The sequence below is a fragment of the Pogoniulus pusillus genome, chromosome 28 (genome assembly GCF_015220805.1).
Source record: "Pogoniulus pusillus isolate bPogPus1 chromosome 28, bPogPus1.pri, whole genome shotgun sequence".
Classification (NCBI taxonomy): Eukaryota; Metazoa; Chordata; class Aves; order Piciformes; family Lybiidae; genus Pogoniulus; species Pogoniulus pusillus.
Window position 1 is genome coordinate 12,002,767 of NC_087291.1, and position 21,026 is coordinate 12,023,792.

At 41.7% G+C, this 21,026-nt stretch overlaps 1 protein-coding gene and 1 long non-coding RNA gene across 5 annotated transcripts in view; one reads left to right on the forward strand and one right to left on the reverse strand.

The window, feature by feature from the left end:
* AGR3 (anterior gradient 3, protein disulphide isomerase family member) lies at positions 1-12,728 on the forward strand. 3 transcript variants are annotated; one of them, XM_064167000.1, is made up of 9 exons: positions 1-164; positions 244-294; positions 3,031-3,164; positions 5,677-5,740; positions 7,371-7,423; positions 8,425-8,501; positions 8,762-8,825; positions 10,058-10,141; positions 10,877-12,728. In XM_064167000.1, exons 3-9 carry the CDS (start codon positions 3,059-3,061, stop codon positions 10,924-10,926), a joined length of 498 nt encoding a protein of 165 aa, XP_064023070.1. In that variant the 5' UTR covers positions 1-164; positions 244-294; positions 3,031-3,058; the 3' UTR covers positions 10,927-12,728. The 3 variants fall into 3 exon arrangements, with proteins under 3 accessions (XP_064023070.1, XP_064023069.1, XP_064023071.1); XM_064166999.1 differs by lacking the exon at positions 244-294; XM_064167001.1 differs by lacking the exons at positions 244-294; positions 10,877-12,728 and adding an exon at positions 10,565-10,602.
* The window catches only part of LOC135187932 (uncharacterized), a 22,860-nt gene continuing 8,078 nt past the window's right edge, over positions 6,245-21,026 (reverse strand). Inside the window, exons 2-3 of one of the 2 annotated variants that reach the window (XR_010307509.1) lie at positions 14,559-14,759; positions 6,245-6,421 (exon numbers count right to left, since the gene is read on the reverse strand). This is a non-coding gene — a long non-coding RNA (uncharacterized LOC135187932). Of the gene's footprint in view, positions 6,422-11,660; positions 11,847-14,558; positions 14,760-21,026 lie in introns of those variants that run through there. The other variant, XR_010307508.1, reaches the window with a different exon arrangement.

The following is a 21,026-nucleotide window of genomic DNA, read 5'->3' on the forward strand; positions in this document are numbered from 1 at the left end:
ATTCAACTGTGTGAGCAGACACACATAAGCCACTATTTATTTCCAGCCCTCACCCTCATACAGGACACCTGATACAATTCAAGATGAAGAAAAATCCAAGGATTCAGTGTCCAAGCATGGGAACTCACAAAAACAAAAGCTGGAGAGATGGCAGAGAAGGAAGGGTGAGTGAATGTGCTGCTGTTGCTACACAGAGAGCTGGGCAGCTCAGGTGTTCTGTGCTTAAATCACATTGATTTTTAGCTACCCAGTTCCAGAAACAAGACGTTCCATCAGGAGAATTGACCACAGCTGGTGAGCAAGCATTTCTCATTCTTGACTTTCTTTTAGTACAGAAATGAGGTTTGGTTGCCAAATGCATTACAAGCCTAGTTTTATATATATATATATATATATATATATATATATATATAAAGATTAAGAAAATAAATGATAGATGCCTAGAGAAGCTAGAAACAAAAATTAATTGTTCTGACAGATTTAGGCAATCTATGTGGTGTTGGCTGTCATTTTTTCCCTTTTAATCAGTTAACTCATATTGCATCATTTAGCAGCAAAAATTCAGAATTTAAACTGCCTCCAGCTACACCTCCATAAATTATCCTTCCAAAACCTTATTGGTTTTTCAATAGGATAGCAATTAATTATTTAAGCTTCAGATAATTAATCCAGTGACTTGGAGAGGTTTGCACTTTGACTTCTTTATGAATACGCCATGAAAGAAAGAAGTGATTGATGCATTCCTCACCTGCTTTACAGGGACATTACCTGGTGAGATTTTAAAGGCATAACTACTTATGTTTAAATAGCATTTATATTTGTTAATATAAAATATTCTATTTGTTAATATAAAAGCATATTATTTGTTAATATAAAAGCTTATTATATTTGTTAGTATAAAAGCTACATTTCATCACTAAGAAGTAAAGTGATACTGAAGATAGTTCCTAACTTTCATATAGAGTTGCTGCAAATACTCATTTGTCACCAATACAGTACTGTGGTGTGATGACCTGCTTTTGCTAACTGCATTTAGTGGGCTGCACAAACATGGGGGAAATTGGAATGGAATTTTTGCTGCCAAATAGCCCTCATCCCACAGATTTAAATGAAGGTTATTGCAGCCTTTCCTTAGGAAGCACTGAAAAACTTCACATTTTGTTATTAGCTATCAAAAATCTCCAATGTGCATAATTTGTAAGCTCCAAATGAGGCTTCTTTCTAAAACCCATTCGACAATGGATAACATGAACCAGCCTAAGGAAATACATGAGTGGTGATGCCATGTGAGGGACAGGAAATCCTTGTGGCAAGGCTGAGGAGAAAAATGTTATAGAATCATAGAATCAACCAGGTTGGAAGAGACCTCCAAGATCATCCAGTCCAACCTATCACCCTGCTTATAGTTAATGTATTAATTGTTTTAGCAACCTGGGGAAATTCTTCATAAATATAAGGTGCTTACTACAAGGTTTTATTTATGTGTTCTAAAATGTTGCATGTTTTAACATGCCAAGTGTCTTCCAATCCTGGTCCAGTGTGAAGTGTCCCTGCTCATGGCAGGGGGGTTGGAGCTAGATGATCCTTGGGGACCCTTCCAGCCCTGACAATTCACTGATTCACTGATTCTATGAAAAGAATGTTTTTTTCTTGCATTGAGACTTCCAGTGCTCAGAAGTGGAGTTCACTAGAAATGGCACTGTTAGCAGTGATGTTAGCCATGTTGAGGGATTTATTAAGGTGAGGACAAAACTTGCTGCTACACTTATTAAGCCTCTCTGTCCTAAACATCCTCTTTTGCCTGTGCTCAGGGCTGTAATTCCATACCGAATGCCACTTTTAAATTCAAGTTTGTCATTTTCTTTATCAACACAGGCACAAGTGCTTTGGGGGATTTTGTTGGGGGGTTGTTTGTTTGTTTCAATAGATCCTCAAGATCTGTCTGGATGTGTTCCTGTGTGATCTGCTCTAGGTGAGCCCCTGACATTCTATGATTCTATGATTCCTGATAACACCTAAAGCTCAGCCTGTGTAAGGGGGAATCTCCAGCAAGAACTGGGCTACCTGCATTGTTTTTCTGAACTCCATGCAAACCACCAGGCATTCACCTGAACATCAGAGCTGTAATGCCTGAGGATGGTTATACTGAGCAGAAAGAAGGCTTAGCAGCTTAAGAAATTCATCTTTTAATGCTTTTCTTCAAATGTTGCTTTTGTTCTCTGATTTTTATCAAGACCAGAAGTTACTTACAACCACCTTTGTCAGGAAGAGAAGCAGATATCTTCAGAATACTGAGACAGCCAGGAGCACAGACAGATTGTTTCATTTGACAGGAGATTATCTGGAAATGAGTTTAAAATGCCATGAAGAATGGGAGAAATCTTTCAAGTGCTCATTGTGAGAAGCATCTGGAATATTCTTTGATATTTACCTCAGTTTTTAACATCCTGCTTCACAGAGAGTAGGCTTTAAAAAACATTGGGAATTTCAACGTTGTGGAGGGATTTGTCACTCTAAAATCTGTTATACCTAGAGGGAAACATTTGCCAGTTTTCTTGTTTAATTAATGAGGATAATGAGACCATTTTTGGCCAAAACAAAAATGAACCCTAACATCCAGAAAAAAGATCCCATGCTTTTACATTTCACTGGCATTAAAAGTCTAACAGAACAAACAGCCAGTAGCACTGCCTTGAAATTGGCATGATCTGGTGTTACAACACTGCACTAGTTCATAGGAACCAAATGCTGGCTGGCCAGAAATGAACTGAAATGAACTTCGTCCCCCTGATCACACTGCAGTGAGAACCGTTCCTTCAGCCCAATTTTAGCAGCTGAAAGGAGTGCTGCATGATAGAATTAAACACCTTCATTTTGCACTCTTCTCACACACACACACACAAAAGGCCATTTTTAGAAATGACCAAAACTGTCTCTGTAGCATAGATTGGTTGGGTACTACTAAGATATGAATTTAAACATTGCCAGGTGACTAATCCATGTGACTAAAGCTGCTGCTTTGTTTTCCAGATTGTCTTGCTGCACTGAAAGGGAAATAATGCTCCATTCAACACTGGCCTTGTCCCTCCTGCTAATTGCAGTCTCTTCCAACCTTGCAATGGCAATCAAGAAGGAAAAACGAGCACCCCAGACACTGTCAAGAGGTACTGTACACTTACAGCTTGTAGTTACTGCTGTGGAGGCAGGGAATCAATGTGGCTGAGTCAGGAATAGATACAAAAATGGAAATATTTTATTTTCCTGAAACCCACCCCCAAAACAGAAATTAATTTCATTTTAATTAGCAGATTCAGTTTGATTGAGAAGATCTTACAAGGATACCATAGATAAATTTGTCTGTTTTGGAAGTCAGGAGATGGAAAAGGCTAAGCTACTAAACATGGCATTCTCCACTATTAATCAGGTTGAGCCAAAAGTTTACTACTCACGGGTGAGTTAGGCTGGCTGAGAGAAAGGGCAGACCAGATGGGTGTCAGCTCTCTCTCTTTCAAAGGACATCCGAGGCTCATCAGCTTGCACAAAGGGTGCAAGCAGGGACGGTCCTGTCCCTCAGGAGCTTGTTCTTCAGAGCGCCAGGGGACTCTTTCTGCAGGAACTATTCAGGCAGATGAGAATTCTAAGGTGGGCACCCCAAGGTGGCAAGTCCCCTCTTCCTAGACAAAGAGTCGAGTTACCTTCCAGGACACTGAAGTGTGCTAAAGTGACTCTCTAAGTGGTGCATCTTCTTCTGTGTCATTTCACTCCATCAGTTTGTTCTTAAGGATATGGCCGAGGGTCTCATATAACCTAATTTATACAACTCATAGTGACCTAGTAAGAGCAAATAACCCAAACTGAGTCTCTCAAGTCAGGGCCACCATTTGAAAGATACTGTTTTATAGTAACTAACTGCTGAAAGACAGTTTCCTAACTTTGGTTGCTATGGGAACAGACCCATTTTTGTTTTCCATACAGAGCTGTTCCTTTAAGCCTCTGTGTGACGTTTTTTCCCTTTTGCTTTTCATCAGATAGTCACAGTCATGCTTTGCAGTGAATAATTCACTTCCTTGCAATGCATAATTTTCAACCTGGGTGTTAACTAAAGACTCTATTTTAAGATATTTATGTCTGCTCAATCCTTAGAAATACAAGCAGAGAAATATATTACCAAGGTCTTTCCCTCTTCGGTATCTCCCCTCTCCCTTCAGGCCTATTCACCCCAAACAATCTCCAGTTCCTGTCTTGACCTTTTCTGCAAGTAGTGCAAAGCCTGCAGACCCTACAGGTCATATCTGAAATCTTCCCACAGAAAGCACTGGCAAAGTCCTGCCTATGACCAAGTGCTTTCTGACCCTAACTGCTCAGGGAACACTTAACAAAACCATGCATGTACCAAAGAGAAATTGCAAATCATTTCTCCTAACTGGTATCCTTGGTGAAAGGTTAGAGTTAATCTTGTACCTGTTGTCTGCCTTGCCTAGATCAGGATTATTTTTCCAACTAAGCCTAAAAGCATAAAAAGATTACAAAATCCCTTCAATTCTGGAAATTTTGGGGAAAAAAATAAAAATCACAGAAAGTAAGTGTCAGTTCCCTGTTCCTGATATCAGATCTTTTGGGATGCTTTGCAGTTTAACTGTGATTTTCAGAGATCAAAGGAGTATACTTACACCTGCTGCAAAATGGCTCTTGCTGGCTCCTCTGTGCAGTTACCTACATCAGGAGTTGACTTCAATCAAGGCTGGGAACACACTGGTCAACCAAGCACAAATTTCACCAACCATACAGCTGTGTGGTTGGAAACACTCTTGTGAAAGAAGAGATGAGTTAGTAGCATCACAAGCAATTGTCCCATGAGAAAGCTAGCAGCAATAACCATCATAACCATGCTGGTCCAAGCACTGTCCAGACAGCAGAGCCTTTAACCTCGTGCAGATTCAACAGCTGTTCTACAACTCCCATAGGAGCTATCATGGAATAGAGCAATGCTACATGGAAGGCAGAGCTCTACTGCACAGGCTGGCACCTTTGGGATGTGAAGGCACCAAAGCAACTGGACAATCTGCTTTTTGAGATCAGTGTATCAGCAGCTGTGAATGAGCTACGAAGCTGATGATGCATTAGCATTTTGTTCTGGTGGAGATTTTTATTTCACAGCCATTCTTTTAGTGAGATTTTTAATTAAATGTTGTACTTGGAACTTCAGGGACTGAAATTCATTACTCAGAGTAGTTTGCAACTCAAGACTCTTCTGGCAGCATCCATATTAAAGTCAACCTTATATGAGTTGTCATATTTTCTCTTCCTCTCTTTTCTAAGCCAACTTTCTCTTTCAGCCCTAGGGTCTAAACAAAACTTGCAGCAGACAATATAAAGATACAAAGAATTTCAGTGCTCATTTAGGGACTTCTGATTATATAGAAAGATGTCTAATAGGCTTTCCAAACTATTTAAACTGGATATGCAACCAACTGAGGGGTTTTGGGGGGAGATGGTTGATTGGGGTTGTTTAATCCTGCATTGCAGCTGTTGGGACATGTAGAATTAGCACATGCACAAACTTTGAGACTAAAACCCCAGATCACATTTGTATACAATTACTGAGAAAGATAAGAAATGGTATTTGGTGTGAGTTATCTGCCTGGCCACCACTTAATCCTTTTGTTATATTTCTAGGGTGGGGAGATGAAATTACCTGGGTACAAACTTATGAAGAGGGGCTTTATCAAGCAAAAAAAAGGTGAGAGGTTAAAAATATGGTTTGGAAACTGAAGATGTTAATCAGTTATGCCTGAATAGACTATGGTGAAAGAGAATAAAGGAACACTACCACCCAGTTAAATAAACCAGATTTTGTGTCTATAAATAAAGGCTGTTGTAGGGCTCTTGCAACTCTGAAGCAACATCATGGGCTGATAGTTCAGTGCTGTCATTTCTTTATCACGATAGTCGGATTGTCATTTAGGTAAGAAACAGTAAATAGAGACTATAATTTCCAAAAACACAGCTGCTCTGGAGTTTTTTAACTATCATGGACATCTGATCCATTCCTCAATCAACAGCTGAGAATGAGTTACATTTGGTCCTGCATGATGATCTACTGTCTCTGATGTTTTCCCTGACACCTCATTAGCTGCCATATGTGCAGTTTCTTACCATCTCGGCAGAAATGAGAGTTCCAGTCTGAATCTTTTATGGGGCACAGATGAAAACGTATCTGAGAATCCATAACTTAATAAATAGTATCTTTGCCAGTTCATTTTAGATCACAGCACAAGCTGTGGTTAAATTAAAGGCAAATGATTTTTAAAACAAAAGACAATTAATTTCATATACCCCATGTGGAAGTGGCTAAGAACTGAACAAATCTTGTCACCGATAGCAGATCAAACAGTAGTAACTCATCTGCTGAAGAGTAGCTCTGAAAAAAAAAGTATAGGAGAAAGTGCACAGAATTGTGTTATGTCTTGACATCCAAAAAATACACATTTAGATACCTTGCCAAACTATTTACAAGGGGCGGGGGCGAAAGCCAACAATTTCTTGTACATCTCTTCAAGAAAGCTTAAAAACCATGAAATTTCATGAGAAGAGTGATGGAGCTGGTGAAAGGCCTGGAACACAAACCCTGTGAGGAGAGGCTGAGGGAGCTGGGGGTGTGCAGCCTGCAGAAGAGGAGGCTCAGGGCTGACCTCATTGCTGTCTACAACTACCTGAAGTGAGGTTGTAGCCAGGTGGGAGTTGGTCTCTTCTCCCAGACAACCAGCAATAGAACAAGGGGACACAGTCTTAAGTTGTGCCAGGGGGAGATCTAGGCTGGATGTTAGGAGGAAGTTGTCAGAGAGATGATTGGCATTGGAATGGGCTGCCCAGGGAGGTGGTGGAGTCGCTGTCCCTGGAGGTGTTCAAGAAAAGCCTGGATGAGGCACTTAGTGCCATGGTCTAGTTGACTGGATAGGGCTGGGTGCTAGGTTGGACTGGATGATCTTGGAGGTCTCTTCCAACCTGGTTGATTCTATGATTCTATGAAGTATGTGACAATCAACTCAATTCAATAAAAAGTCATTTAGTCAAATTAGTACATATCATTAATCACAGAAAACTTCACCTCTCAGCAATATTCAATACCCCTTCAGCTTGATTCTATACTAACAAATTTAGATATAGAAAGCCTGTTTCTCTACTTCTTTCTTCTGTGTCTTTTTCCCTGGCTAGAAAATGTCTGTGGTGCTTTCCAGAATGTCTGCGTGGTTTTCCTGTGGGTTAACATCAGATTAAATGTGATTTGTCTTTTCTAGTCCACCTGTAAAGTCACCCACTTGCATACCTGTCAAATGATCTAACTACCTGTTTTATTATTGTTAATAAAGTAACAAGCCACTGATGGTAATTCATCACTTGGAAGACTGTCAGTACTGCCAAGGTAATTCTGATATTTTGAGTGTGTGCTCTTTGGTGAGTATCGTCATAACACTCTGTACCTGTCTGTATATTTAACTTTCACTCGCTGAAAATCATTTAAAGAAACAGGTAAATGAACATACACTTGAAAAGCTACAACTTATTGCTGTTGTTTACCAAAACTCCACTATGAAACCCAAGAAAGAGCATGAAAAATACTCAGTGCTGCTGCCTTGCTGTCAGTTTGAATTAAGAGACACAGATTTGCTACTGACTCATTGCACAGATTTGATATTGTTTGGCTCTCCTCGCTGGTAACCGAAGAAGGAGGCGAGGACAGGGCTGCTGAAACTGATCTAATAAGAATTTTCTGAGCATAATGTACTTTTGTCAAGCTGAGACATGGTATCCATTGTGATGATGGGCTTCATAAATAACAGATGAGAGCTCCCACTTTCATAGCCAGGAGGTTATACTGACATGGGTCAAAAAAGCCACGAAGCAGAGATAGAGCCCTTAAGTGGTCCCCCTCAGGAATGTGAATCAGCAGAGACAGGAACAATGTGGCCAGTCTCTAGCCAATGCAGTACCCAAACTCAGAAGGGAAGGCAGTGTTCAAGAAATGCTCTCTCTTTGTTTGGTGACCTTATTGTGGCCTTTCAGTATCTGAAGGGGGCCTACAAAAAAGCAGGGGAAGGACTTTTCGGGATATCAGGGAGTGACAGGACGTGGGGGAGTGGAGTGAAGCTGGAGTTGGGTAGGTTCAGGCTGGAAGTGAGGAGGAAGTTGTTGAGCATGAGAGTGGTGAGAGGCTGGAATGGGTTGCCCAGGGAGGTGGTTGAGGCCCCACCCCTGGAGGTGTTTCAGGCTAGGTTGGATGAGGCTCTGGCCAGCCTGCTCTAGGGTAGGGTGTCCCTGCCCATGGTGGGGGGGGTTGGAACTAGATGATCCTTGTGGTCCCTTCCAACCCTGACTGATTCTGTGATTCTAAGATGGAGTTCAAAAGGCTTATGTCTTTTCTAGCACTGAAGAAAGCTTTTGCAGAAAGTGAAGAGATACAAGAAATGGCCCAAAATAACTTCGTCATGCTGAATCTCATGGTACGAAGGGTTTGGGGCAGTTTGGCTGCTATCTGTTTTTTGCCTGTATTTTCTCTTTCTTTGTCTTGCTTTTTCATGTCTTTTAAGTAAACATCTCTGGCATTTCAGTTACATGTGACTACAGGCATTTGTATGTGTGTACACACACCAATAGTAGCTTTTTTGGTGCTGGTCCTCTGGTAGAGGATTGCCCACAGGCAGTATTGCTTTAGCAGAATTTACAGCAGTATGTCAGTAACCACCTCTAATTTCTCTGCCAGCATGAAACCACAGATAAGAACTTGTCACCTGATGGACAGTATGTGCCTCGAATCATGTTCATAGGTATGTAAAACATTTATCTGTCTTCAGAGTTGTAAGAGCTGAGCATCACAGAATCACAGGACTTTAGAGGTTGGAAGGGACCTCCAGAGATCCTCGAGTCCAACCCCTCTGTGAAGGCAGGATCCCCTAGGGTAGTTCACACAGGAATACCTCCAGGTGGGTCCACAACCTCTCTGGGCAGCCTGCTCTGTCACCCTCACTGTAAAGAAGTTTCTCCCCATCTTGAGGTGAAACCTCCTGTGTTCCAGATCTGAACCTATGCCAGTGTATTCTTTTGGGAACCTCAAAATGATTCATTTTTCAAAGCAAAAAAAAAGCTCACAATTTATCACTACCATGGCATCAGTTGGAAGATTACCATGCAAGTTGGGAAATCTGAGTTCTCCCTCTGTCATAAGCCTTGATCCTCCTGCACTTCCTCAGGTTACAGATATGTTCTGCAGTGTACCTAATCGGTGCTTGGTGGCAAGAAGCTTAAGTGTCTGTTAACATCTGGGCTTGTGCTCTCTGTGCTTCATACTGTGCCTTAATAGGATTAAGTTTACTGACAACAGTTGAATATCTGACTTCATGTAGATGTCTACAGTTTGGACATTACCACAGAGCTAATCTATAGTCAGTTGCATCTAAGGAATAACTCAGCCCATTGTAAAGCTGACACCTGGAATGCATCATGCCCCAAATTGCCTGTTCCTTTTCAATGACAGTACAAGAGCCTCTGGTGGCATCCAAAGTTAGGTGGGATGAAGCCCACACTCAGAGGGAGAGCAAGGCAGTAATAGGAGTCAGTTAATTAATAAAAAGCTTGGAAGGGGAAACAGGAGAAGAGATGTCTACAACAACTTGCTGCCATGACAGAAACGTTAAGAATCACAGCATTTTCATTCTGAAGGCTCGATGTAGGTCATGCTAATATTGCCTCGGGTGCACATGACCCTCACTGTCTGCACATCCACTCTAATTGGCCACTCCTGATATAACCAGGGTATTTTTCTTTAAACGTGGTTGAAAAGCTGTGTGTAATGAATCACTTTAAAATAGCTGCTTTAGTTTCTGTTCAGGATTTCTCCAAGTAAAGGAGCAGTTAGTTAGAACAGAGCGTAACGGCCCTGTGGTTGCCTCAAGATGAAAACAGAACACCTCAGAAACAGGGCTGTCCATGTCGTGCCAGGGACATCACCCTCAGCTGCTGTGGGAACAGAAAGCAGCGTGTAACGTGATGACCTTTTCAGATCCATCTCTCACAGTAAGAGCTGATATCACAGGAAGATACTCCAACCGGCTCTACACGTATGAACCACAGGACATTCCCTTCTGTAAGTGCCCCCTTTGCTGGCTTGCTTTGCATTTCACCTTGCAGGCAGCCAGATACACTCTGTCCCCCTTGTTTGTGCTTGAGAATTCACTACAATCTGAGAGCAATGAATACAGGCTCTGTGTAAGCATTTGCAATGAATTACAGTAGTCTAACCTGTTCCAGCAAAACACTTAGGCGCACCTATTGTCCCAGTGAATTTATTGGGACTACTCAGGTAAGACAAATTCAGTGATCACGGAGGAAAACTTTCAGGTTCAAGATCTGAGCAGGTTGCTGGAGAGCGGTGAAAGTCACCGTGCTCAAAGGTATCCAGCTGCACAATGTGAACAGGCAGTGGTGGGAGGGAGCCAGTGAAGGAACGCTGGTGATTACCTGGGTACCACCTAACAGCCCTGTTTCAGACAGGAATGTGATTTTTCAGGTTGAACTCGTCGTTATTCTATACCATTTACTTGACACCGAGGCAAGCCTCGCCACAAATCTGCACGCCACATCTGATTACCAGACTCTCTGCTGGGAAATGAGGGAGCTCAAAGGAGTCCTGTCAAATCCCTTTAAGTTCAACCTTTTGATTTTGCCTGAACTATCACAACAGCAAGCTCTAAAATGTAATGCGACCATACATTAATTTCAGTGTCAACAACTTACTAATCGAGCTTGGTGGGGGGGGGTTAATTGCACAAATGCCCTTTAAGCACAGTTTTACAGCCCTCCTTTTTTTTTTTTCTTTCAGTAATAGAGAACATGAAGAAAGCACTACGCCTCATTCAGACTGAACTGTAACCCTAGCCTCTATGAGGTGAAGCTGCACTAGGAAACCCAAAACCTTCACACATTTTAGTTAACTTCTCTGTCTCTGCTGGCACTTTGAAGTTCTACCAAGCAGCTATGGCAATTCTGATTTCCTAAGAAACTTTTTGCACCATTTGAAGAACAAGCAGAGAAAGATCATAGTGTCCATTTGGGAAATAAGAGGAGAAATTTGTTAAACACTGAAATTAGTTATGGGAATAAGTAAAAGTGGTGGTTTAAGGTGCAGCAGCTTTGAGCTGCATTTCATTAATCCAGCTGTGATCCTGTTAAGCCAGGTATGGCTGCTGACTGAGAGTTATAGAGAGTATTTTTGTGAAGGTTCCTGCAGCTGTTTGTAGAATTTAATAGCTGCATCTCAGCTCCTAATTTTTTAACAAAAAAGCTTTTAAGGTGATAGTTTTGTTGTGTTGTAGTTGTAGTGTTGTAAAGCTGATATTTCTCTTAAGTGAAAACACATTTTGCTGTCAAATCTTCCTGTAGATTCAGCTATAGCTTATATAGGGAAAAAAACAAGTAAATCAGTGATCTGAGCTTAGTTTTCTTCCTCATAACTCTATTATTTTGTCATCTGAAAATAGAGCAGACATTTCTGACTGAGCATGTGGTCTCAGTGAGGCAATAATCATCAAAGAGCAGCTGCAGGTTTTGCTCTGACAAATATACAGTGAAGCAAGATGTTAAGTCCCACAACTCCACTCCTAAGGATGAGTGAGGTTTGCAAAGTCTGACACAGGAGAAAATGAGCAGGCTTGTTCCTAGCTATTTTCATGTAAATGGCACTTGATTCATGTGAGACTCACCCAAGGGCATTCTCTCATTTTCTGCAGTAACATCATCACGGTAGCAGCTTAGTGAGAGGATCTCCACATACAAAGTCTTGGCAAACTTTCCTAAGGATCATCATGTGAAAAAGCAGATATCAAATCTGAGCAAAAACCTGAAGTCACTTGAAAGCATTTGTTATCCCAGCAATCTGCTTTGTTAATTAGAGCGAGGCAGTAAGTGACTGGTTTGCAGTAAAAGCACATATCTTATGTTACGTGCAAAGCACCAATGTCACTTGTTTGTACCATTTCCATTTCCAACAATGCTGTCTGTATATAGTAGGGAAGGAAGGGCTTTTGCAACACCTCTGAATGAGTTCTATTGCACCTATTTATGTTTTCATAATCATGTAAAATTTGGATTTAAGCATATATTCCACCAGAGGAGTGACTGTGATGGTTTGGGTGTTCCCTGCATCCTCGCACTTAGGAAAATCGCCCAGACTAGACTCAGCTGCTGGAAACTTAAATGAAGCTATATTTACAGCTTGGCACAATATACAAGCAGATATTTACAGCATATATACAGCTATAGACAGAAATATACAAGTTTAAAAGTAATACAGATACACAACAGCCCTCCCAGAAACCTGAGTCCCCAGAAGGGGGTCCCAGCCTTCTCCCCACCCCTCTACCTTACCCCAGGCTTTGCCTTACTTTCAAGGTAGTTTGGAGGGTCGGTCAGGGGATAGGGAAGCAGATGGATTAGTCACACAGGCAGAAGGTTAGGTTAGAGAACAGTTCAGGCCAAAGCCCAGAGAGAAACACCCTTACCTATATTTGTGTTCTTGTCCTCATACATCTCAGCAAGGCTATGAGAGCAGCAGGCATCACCATTCTTTCCTTTCCACAGCCTATCATCTAATTCTTCTCACCAAAATATCCCAGCTAGGCTCACACTAGCACAGTGACAAATGCCCTGTACACTAATAAATAAATAAATAAATAAATAAATAAATAAATAAAAACTCCTGTATTGGTTATTAATATATTGTCTTCATTACTAGTTAATGATGTCTCTTCTAACCTGTGGGAGGGTGCTACAAACAAAATTAAACTGATAATCACATTCCTTTGGGTTGTGTTTATCACTTATGTCCATACCTATTCCAGATTTGGCAACGCTTCTCCTGCTGTGGGCAGATTCTCTTTCCAGCAAGCCCTGATTTTAATGGGGATGGCACACATACTCTCCACTCGCTCAACATCAAAATTCATTCATTCTTCACTGCTGATGAGAAATGCTAATAAGATACACACTGATACATACTGCCTGGTGCAGGTTTATATTAAAATGGGTAGTTCTGTCATGCTTCCCTTTTAGCATCTATGATGGGTATTAAGTTAAAAAACTAGATACTCAGATCAAAGATACCCTGGTCCTTACAGAAACACTGAACTCCTGCATATATCCTATGCTCTACTCAGCTGTGAGCAGATGAGTCTCTAATCTAGAACACTCTTCCACTGCACAAGTTTTGACAATGTTGACAAACCACTCACCCAGGGAGACAGCAAGCACTTTTCAGAACCACCATGGGCACATAAATTCCTCTGTGTCAGAGGAGATCTCTTTGCGTAGTGACTAAAGGGGATTTCTTCCTCTACCTTCTCACATCCCCAGAGGTACCAGGCTGAAATCTGTTCTCAGCCATAGCCTTGAGAAATAGGACTCAATGTTTCTGCTTCTCAAAGATTCAGATGCAGCCCTATTGGTGGAGCTAGATATTCAGGTAAAAACCACCCAGTATGTTGCACACACTTTCCATTCACAGTTTAGTTCAACACCCATCCTTAATTTTAGAGCTGCTGCTGTATTTCTGACTTCTCTTTGAAGATTATTTTGCCAGGTAATATCTCCCCTGATAGGAGAGAAACTCAGATCCCAGGTTAAAATGTCATTGCTCTGGGATAAGCTAATAAGCCTCTAGCTTTTGCAGTGTCAGACACAACATGACTCTTTTTCCCTATGAAATGAAAAGTATGAGACACTACTCTCTCTTTTCTTCCCTTCTCTTCTGTGTGCCATGCAACTTTATTCACAATATCTATGGGCAGATATTTATTCATCCTCTACTTCCCTCTCTTAAGAAAGAGTACAAAAATATTCCTTCTGTTCCTCAACTGGAACTAAACCAACCAGCTTTATTAGACCTCTGCTGTTTGGGTTAGAGCTGAAGGAAGAGAAAATAAGACTGAAAATGTGATCTTTTTTCAGCAGCAGTTGTTTTACACACAATAAATTCAGTACCAATATAAAGATCACTACCTGTGCAGACTATGTGCTTTTACAGAACTCATAACCTGTGTACTATATGTATGGATACTATTATTAACATGAGCATGATACAGCATCACTTGTGGAAGCTCACAAAAGGCCTCTCTGTGTTCTGCCTGTGCTATGAACATGAGACATTCTGGGAAGCAAATCTTATTGCACTTGTTCACATATCCATGCCTGTTTTACAGTCTGGACTTATCTGTTGTAATCAGACCAAGGGTAGTTAAACAAACGTGGGCTTAACGTCAGTGAGGTGAGGCACAGGAATCTGAGAAGTGACAGAACAGGATCCTCCCCTATGTATCCGTCTCAGCGCAGAAAGGTGTTGGCTTTTCCAGGCAGATGGCTGATGGATTGGTCTGCAGAGCCAGAGCATTTTCCCATGTGCAAATATTTGCTCTTGACCAGAACAAAAGGAAAGCCACCATACCTTTGTGTACCCTGGAGGTGACCGACTGTGGGACACCTCAGCACTTAAAAGGCAAAAGCAACCTTACCTTGCAGAGTATGGCTGATAGACTTTGGATTGTTTCATGTGCTACACATGCAGGCTGACACAGAGAGATTTCCAAACGCTGAGGTGTCCTCCACAGGATCGACCAAGTCACTGTTCTGCTCCCTTTCATTTCTTCCTTTGCTCAGCTGAATGCACAGATCCACAGCACGAGTCAGGTGGAAAGAAAAAGTCTCCATGGCAACTAAGAAGTGCCAGAACACAAATTAGAAAGGGAGGAATATTTATTCTTCTACCAGAAAATCCCCAGAGTTTGCAGTTCATATATTCAGACTTTTTCCTTGCTCTTTGGGGTGCTCTTCCAGGTTATCATCCTGGATTGCTACTGTGTGTTGTAAAGTTACTGAACCACTAATCACTACAAGTGGATCTATTTCAGCACACTTTTCTTTTAAGAGGTAACAGATATTTGCTTATCCCTTAAGAATAAGGCAAAACCCACCAAAAAGTACTCCTTCTTTACATAATAAGAAAGAATCCAAATAGAGTTTAGCTCACACTGCCATATCAAGCACTGCATTTCAAAAGTGCCCTGTAATTCCAACCCCAACTGTTCTTTAGATGGCCATCAAGTCACCTTTTGTACATGTGTAAGTGTGACCTGTGGGAAAGAGAAAAGATACCGTATGAAATAATGTTTCAAGGTTATAATGCCCCTGAGACAAAAGTCCTTAGTGGTTTTTTTGGTGTTTAGGCTTGGCTATTGCTTCTGGGAAAAGCCTAAAACTTCTTCAAAAAGATCTACTGTGCTTTCTGCTGCCTTTCTCTGCATGCTGAAGCTCATTCATTACTGCTTTGCACACCCTGGCTGCATGCCCCCAAGTGATTGTTTGTGAAAGGTTGGCACACCTGAACCCACCCTGCTATTTATCACTCAGCCAGCTGGGGAGAGCTGAGTTCATGGGTACATATGAACCACTGGCTTCATTGCCTACATTCACCTACACAGAAGAGGAGAATTACTACCTGGAGAAGAGCCTACACCTTAAGGTGAGGTGTGCTATACAGGACAATGAGAAAAGCCTTCATTTGGCATTTTGTGCTTCAAGCATACAAGCAAGTGAGGCAGTGATTAAATACAGGTCTTGGGCATTTGTATCAGCATTCCTGTTTGTACTCCAACAGCAGAACAAGAGCTCACATCTCCCACACCAGCACTGCTTCTCTTGGAAGACAGCTCCACTTTCAACATATGCTACTACTATCAAGTGTTTTCACATAGGCATGCCCACTGAGGAGCAAGCTCACCCTAAAGGAAGAAAATATTCCCTCATGCTCCCAGTGGCTTTACTTTTAATTAATTTTCATACTCTGAACCTTGGAAGAAAAAAAATCCCTAAATCCCATAATGAATTCCCAGAAGGGGATTTAAAGATGCAGAGCAGCAGTTAGCCTGGACCTGGAAACTCAATCTTTCCTTCCCTTTCCTTCAGGAAAAGACTGGATGAGGCACTTAGTGCCATGGTCTAGTTGATTGGCTAGGGCTGGCTGCTAGGTTGGACTGGATGCTCTTGGAGGTCTCTTCCAACCTGGTTGATTCTATGATTCTGTGATTCTGATTCCCTGGAAAAACAACCTTTCTTATTTCCTAACCAAACATTCATACCATCCAACTGGTATGAATGAAAATAAGCACAAACTAATCAGTGCTGCCTCTTTCTGTGAAATGCTTTCTATTAAGAGTTTAAGTTCTTGAAATTGGGGGGAGGGGAGGGAGAAAGGATTGTGCCAACATAAATGAAAGAGAGCACCCACTTTTTTTTAAGCAATGCATAAACCTTAAAGCACAAAGCCTTTCCTTCCTGTGCTGAAACAAAGCAAATGGTAAATGTCCCTCTAGAGAAAGGATGACCCAAGATGAAAGCTAAAGAAAATTCTTCCTGTGCTGTACAGTTTCTTAATGTGCTCTACTGAGCCATAAAAAAAACAAACCTGAACAACATCTCTGAGAAACAGTAAATTATAGAAATATTTGTGGTAACCAGACAATTGCACAGTCTTAGCTGCAGGGCAAGAAGAAGTCTTGTGTTAGATCACATGTCTCCAGGTAAAGTGAAAATTAATGGAAAGAAGAAACTGTGGTTCCAACTATACCAATAGCAAGCACTGCCAGTGCCAGTAAATACTTTGGCATTGCTCCATGTGTGTATTTCAGTCATGTAGACCAAATAAGTTTGTGGCAGTATGCTGAATACTCATGGAAGTGTTCAAGCTACAAAGTGACAAGGAGGAACTTCTTTATTGTAAGGGTAACAGAGCACTGGAGTAGACTTCCCAGAGAGGTTGTGGGGTCTCCTTTTCTGGAGCCTTTCAAGGCCTGTCTGGATGTGTTCCTCTGTGATCTGTGTTAGATAGTATTGTCCTGCTCTGGCAGGAGGTTTGGACTTGATGATCTCTTTGGGTCCCTTCCAACCCCTAATATCCTGTGACCCTGTGACTGCAGGGGCAAGTCACCAGGAAGGTGCCAGGTTGATGACCACAATTTGAAACAGAAAAGTTGAAAAACAATTAGAATCTCCCATTAAAAAAATGATTATTTTTAAAGGTAGAGTATCCACTCCAACTTGTGGCAGGCTACAGAAGGAATAAAGGAATGGCACTGCATCTACCACATATGGAGCAACTTCTATTTAGAGCTTTGCACTTCAGTGAGCAGAGAGTTACCAACCAAGTCTTGAAGTTTTGGGGGTATTTCCTCTTATGTTAGTAATGTTACTCTACAATCAGAATAGCTGCTAGGATAAAATGCCTCAGATGGAACAGCTGCATTGAGTTTGCTATTTGTGCCTGAAGGTGAATATACACAAGCATACGAGGACCTGTCACACCTGTGTGCTCCACTTACACATCAAGTACTTCAATGCAGTCTAAGTACACACTTGTAGCACGTTGTCTCTCTTAGAATGGGTGGTGGTATTTTCAATTGCTGATTTTATTGCCTATATGAGGGATATAAACGTATTGCATGAGACATCGAACACATTGTAAGTGTGTTTCCACAGTTAAATTATAGGGGTGGTTATCATCTCTTCCTATAAAAGCCTAATAGAGAAAGGTTGTGCCCTCCTGTTATACAGTAGCTTTAATCAGCTCTTTATGCACCTCTCAGGGGAATAAAACATATCTCCAATTCTCCACATCGTTACCAAGGTGATTACCATGCAACGATTACAGATCATTTTGAGACTCATCTCCTGTATAAGCTAAGCTTTGTACAACCAGAATAGAACAGCAGAGACTAGCTTGCTTAACAGAGAAAGGACAACTTGCACAGTTGAAGCCATAATGCTAGGCGAAAGTAGATACTGAATTAAACCACGAATTTTTGGTGGGGTTTTGGGGTGGATTTTTTAGGTGTAAATTGATGCAAATAAGTGGTTTCTTATAGAAGTGTAACTTATATAAGTAACTTGCATAAGTGTAGCTGCACTGCACATTAAGCAAGCTTGGAAAGTGTATTCTCTTTCTACATCTTTATTGTTTCTTTCTTTCTTTCTGTTTCATTTTGACACAGGAAAAAAAAAGGGGAAATAGAAGGAGCAGATTTGACAGAAAAACACAGCAAGTTGGAATTTGTAGAGCAGATTTTGATGATACGTGGAGATACCCGTTTAAAACAGGAAAGGTAATAGGAATTAAAGTAAACAAGATTTAGAACAGGTCTGAGATTCAGGACTAGTTACCTAAACATAACCAACCTATAAATAATTGCTTAATACCAAAGGAAGTTCTTTGCAACTTAAATTAGCAGCAGCCTGAGAAGCGGACACCTTCACGGATAAATATAGCCTGAGAAGCGGAAACCTTCACGGATAAATATAGCAGGTGTGCATCCCTGAAATGGTTCTTGAAAACACCAAGGCAGTAAGGAACTGGGAAGCAGCCATTCACAGTCTGACACGTGTTATCTCCTTCAGTAAAAGTGCTTTGAAAGGGATTTGCATGTGAGGAATTCTCAACAGCTTTGCTATCGCTCGGAAAAACATGCAGCAAGTAGAGCGACATTCGCAGCAGACATTATCTGACCTAGGTCATCTCCTGATTAAACATATATAGATTGGAAGATTAGTCATTAAACCAAGTAGAAATACAAGCCAAGCTACAGCTTACACGGAGAAACTATATCCAATTAGCTTTGCAAGTGAGCTACAAGCAGGAATTAAGAGGAAGGTGGTTCCAGGACACTTCTGCCAGCACATCCGCTTCGGGATGCCCGAACGCAGGCAACACTTCATCACATGTGTGATTTATTTCCACTTTCTGTGCCCCAGGATGAGTTTCAAGGGCTGGTAAACCTTGACATCTCCACAACTGGGAAAGGTGAAAAATGAAGGAATGAATTAAAAATTTTGGGGCAGGTAACAAAGAAGTCTCCCTGCTGTATTATTTTAAACTCAGGAGTTCTCCTCACAGATAGATTCAGGACATTCAGGGAGTGGGCTGAGATCTCGCTCTAAGCTGGTAACTCAGTTCAAAGCCAATCCTTGGAAATGAAGAGGAACCAAGACATAACTGAGCATTAATGCATAAACACAGGCATACCTCAGTGGTGCCATGTCTGGCAGAAGTAAAACTCTTCACACGGTCCTAATGAAGGAAAGGGTCTGCAGCAGTACAGCAAAGCTGACACAAGAGGAAAGGGGAAACTCTCCAGTGACTGAAAGAAAAGGACCATGTAGGAATTAAGGCACCTGGCTAAGCAGTTACATAACCACCTATGAATAAGAACCCGATGCCCTCTGACTGTCAAAATGACAGTATGATCACTGCTATTTTCCAAATAGCTGCAGTGCTTCCCAAGCTGATTTTATCCCTTCAGGACATTTCATGGCATTATATCACATAAGCCAAGATTTCACACCCAGCAGCAGATGTTCCAAATATTCAAGTAGCTATCCTGTGGCCTGCTGGCTCCTTCACTGCCCTGTGCATCTACAGCATCACTCTTCTCCACTAGCTCTGGCATAAATGACACCAGCAACCTCTCAAGCACTCTGTGCTCTCACATCTCCGTTTACATTACTTCTCTTCCTGATATTATAACAGTATGAGTTTCATAACTGAATTGATCCACAGTAATCATTTTAACTGTTTACAGTCGTTGGTTATTTGGCTTCCTGCTTGGAGCCATAAATGGTAGAGATTATAGAATCATAGAGTCAACCAGGTTGGAAGAGACCTCCAGGATCATCCAGTCCAACCTAGCACCCAGTCCTAGCCAGTCAATTACACCAAGTCTTTGCTTGAACACCTCCAGGGATGGTGACTCCACCACCTCCCTGGGTAGCCCATTCCAATGCCAATCACTCTTTCTGGCAACAACTTCCTCCTAACATCCAGCTTAGACCTCCCCTGCCACAATTTGAGACTGTGTCCCCTTCTTCTGTTGCTGGTTGCCTGGCAGAAGAGACCAACCCCACCTGGCTACAGGCTCCCTTCAGGTAGTTGTAGACAGCAATGAGGTCTGCCCTGAGCCTCCTCTTCTGCAGGCTGCACACCCCCAGCTCCCTCAGCCTCTCCTCCTAGGACTTGTGTTCCAGGCCTCAAAATAGACCTAGTTTGCAGATATTATATTGAGATACACAACAAGAACTCTAGAAAGCCCCAAATTCACATCCAAAACAAACTCCCCAGGCAAGGTAAAAACCATAGACATTGTGCAGAGTTAAACATCTAACCCACATTCAATAAAGTGTTTCTAACCAACAAACACCAGGGTAACTGAGCAGAGAGTTCTCAGTAAATTCAGTAATAGTAGGCACCAGATGCAAAACTGCGGTGTGGACTCAGGCGCTGAGTCCAAAATTGCTCCATTTTCAATGACATTCTGTCCTGCAGTTACAAGTTGGACAAACAGAACTTTAAAAACTGACTCTTTAGCTGTAGCATTCTCAAAAGGCTCACTGCCCTTGAAGAAGCACTAAAATTCTCCATTTCACCCCACAAGGCAAAATTCCACTACCTGACCTCCAGCCTGCTCTATCAACAAGGTAGACAAAGTCATTGTTTAGACCTCTCTGCAGAAGTTTAAATGGAATGAAAAATAAATGAATGAAAGTGCCCTGAATCTGACTCCACTGCCATCTGGACGTTGAACATGGTGCAGAAGCTATGAATATTCCATGGGGTGAGGAATGTCTTCAGTTAAACAAAGAAGTGATGCTATTATTGCAGTATTTCCAAAATAGCAACACTGGCACATGAAGGTAATGGGAAATAAAGGTTGTTGGATCTTGCAACAATATCCTGGTTGGGGGCAATCCCAAGCACAGACTGGGCTGTGACTGGCTTGAGAGCAGCCCTGAAGGAAAGGACTTAGGGGTACTGGCAGACAAGAAACTCAACCTGAGCAGCCTAGAAAGGCAACCATACCCTGGAGAGCATCAAGAGAAGCATGGCCAGCAGGTTGAGGGAAATGATTCTCCTGATCTACTCCACTCTGGTAAGAACC

Excerpts from the sequence above, each read along its gene's own strand:
- AGR3 (XM_064166999.1), top strand. Across the intron at positions 5,741-7,370 it reads CTTTATCAAGCAAAAAAAAG|TAACAAGCCACTGATGGTAA; the intron begins GTGAGAGGTTAA and ends TTGTTAATAAAG. Across the intron at positions 8,826-10,057 it reads GCCTCGAATCATGTTCATAG|ATCCATCTCTCACAGTAAGA; the intron begins GTATGTAAAACA and ends TGACCTTTTCAG.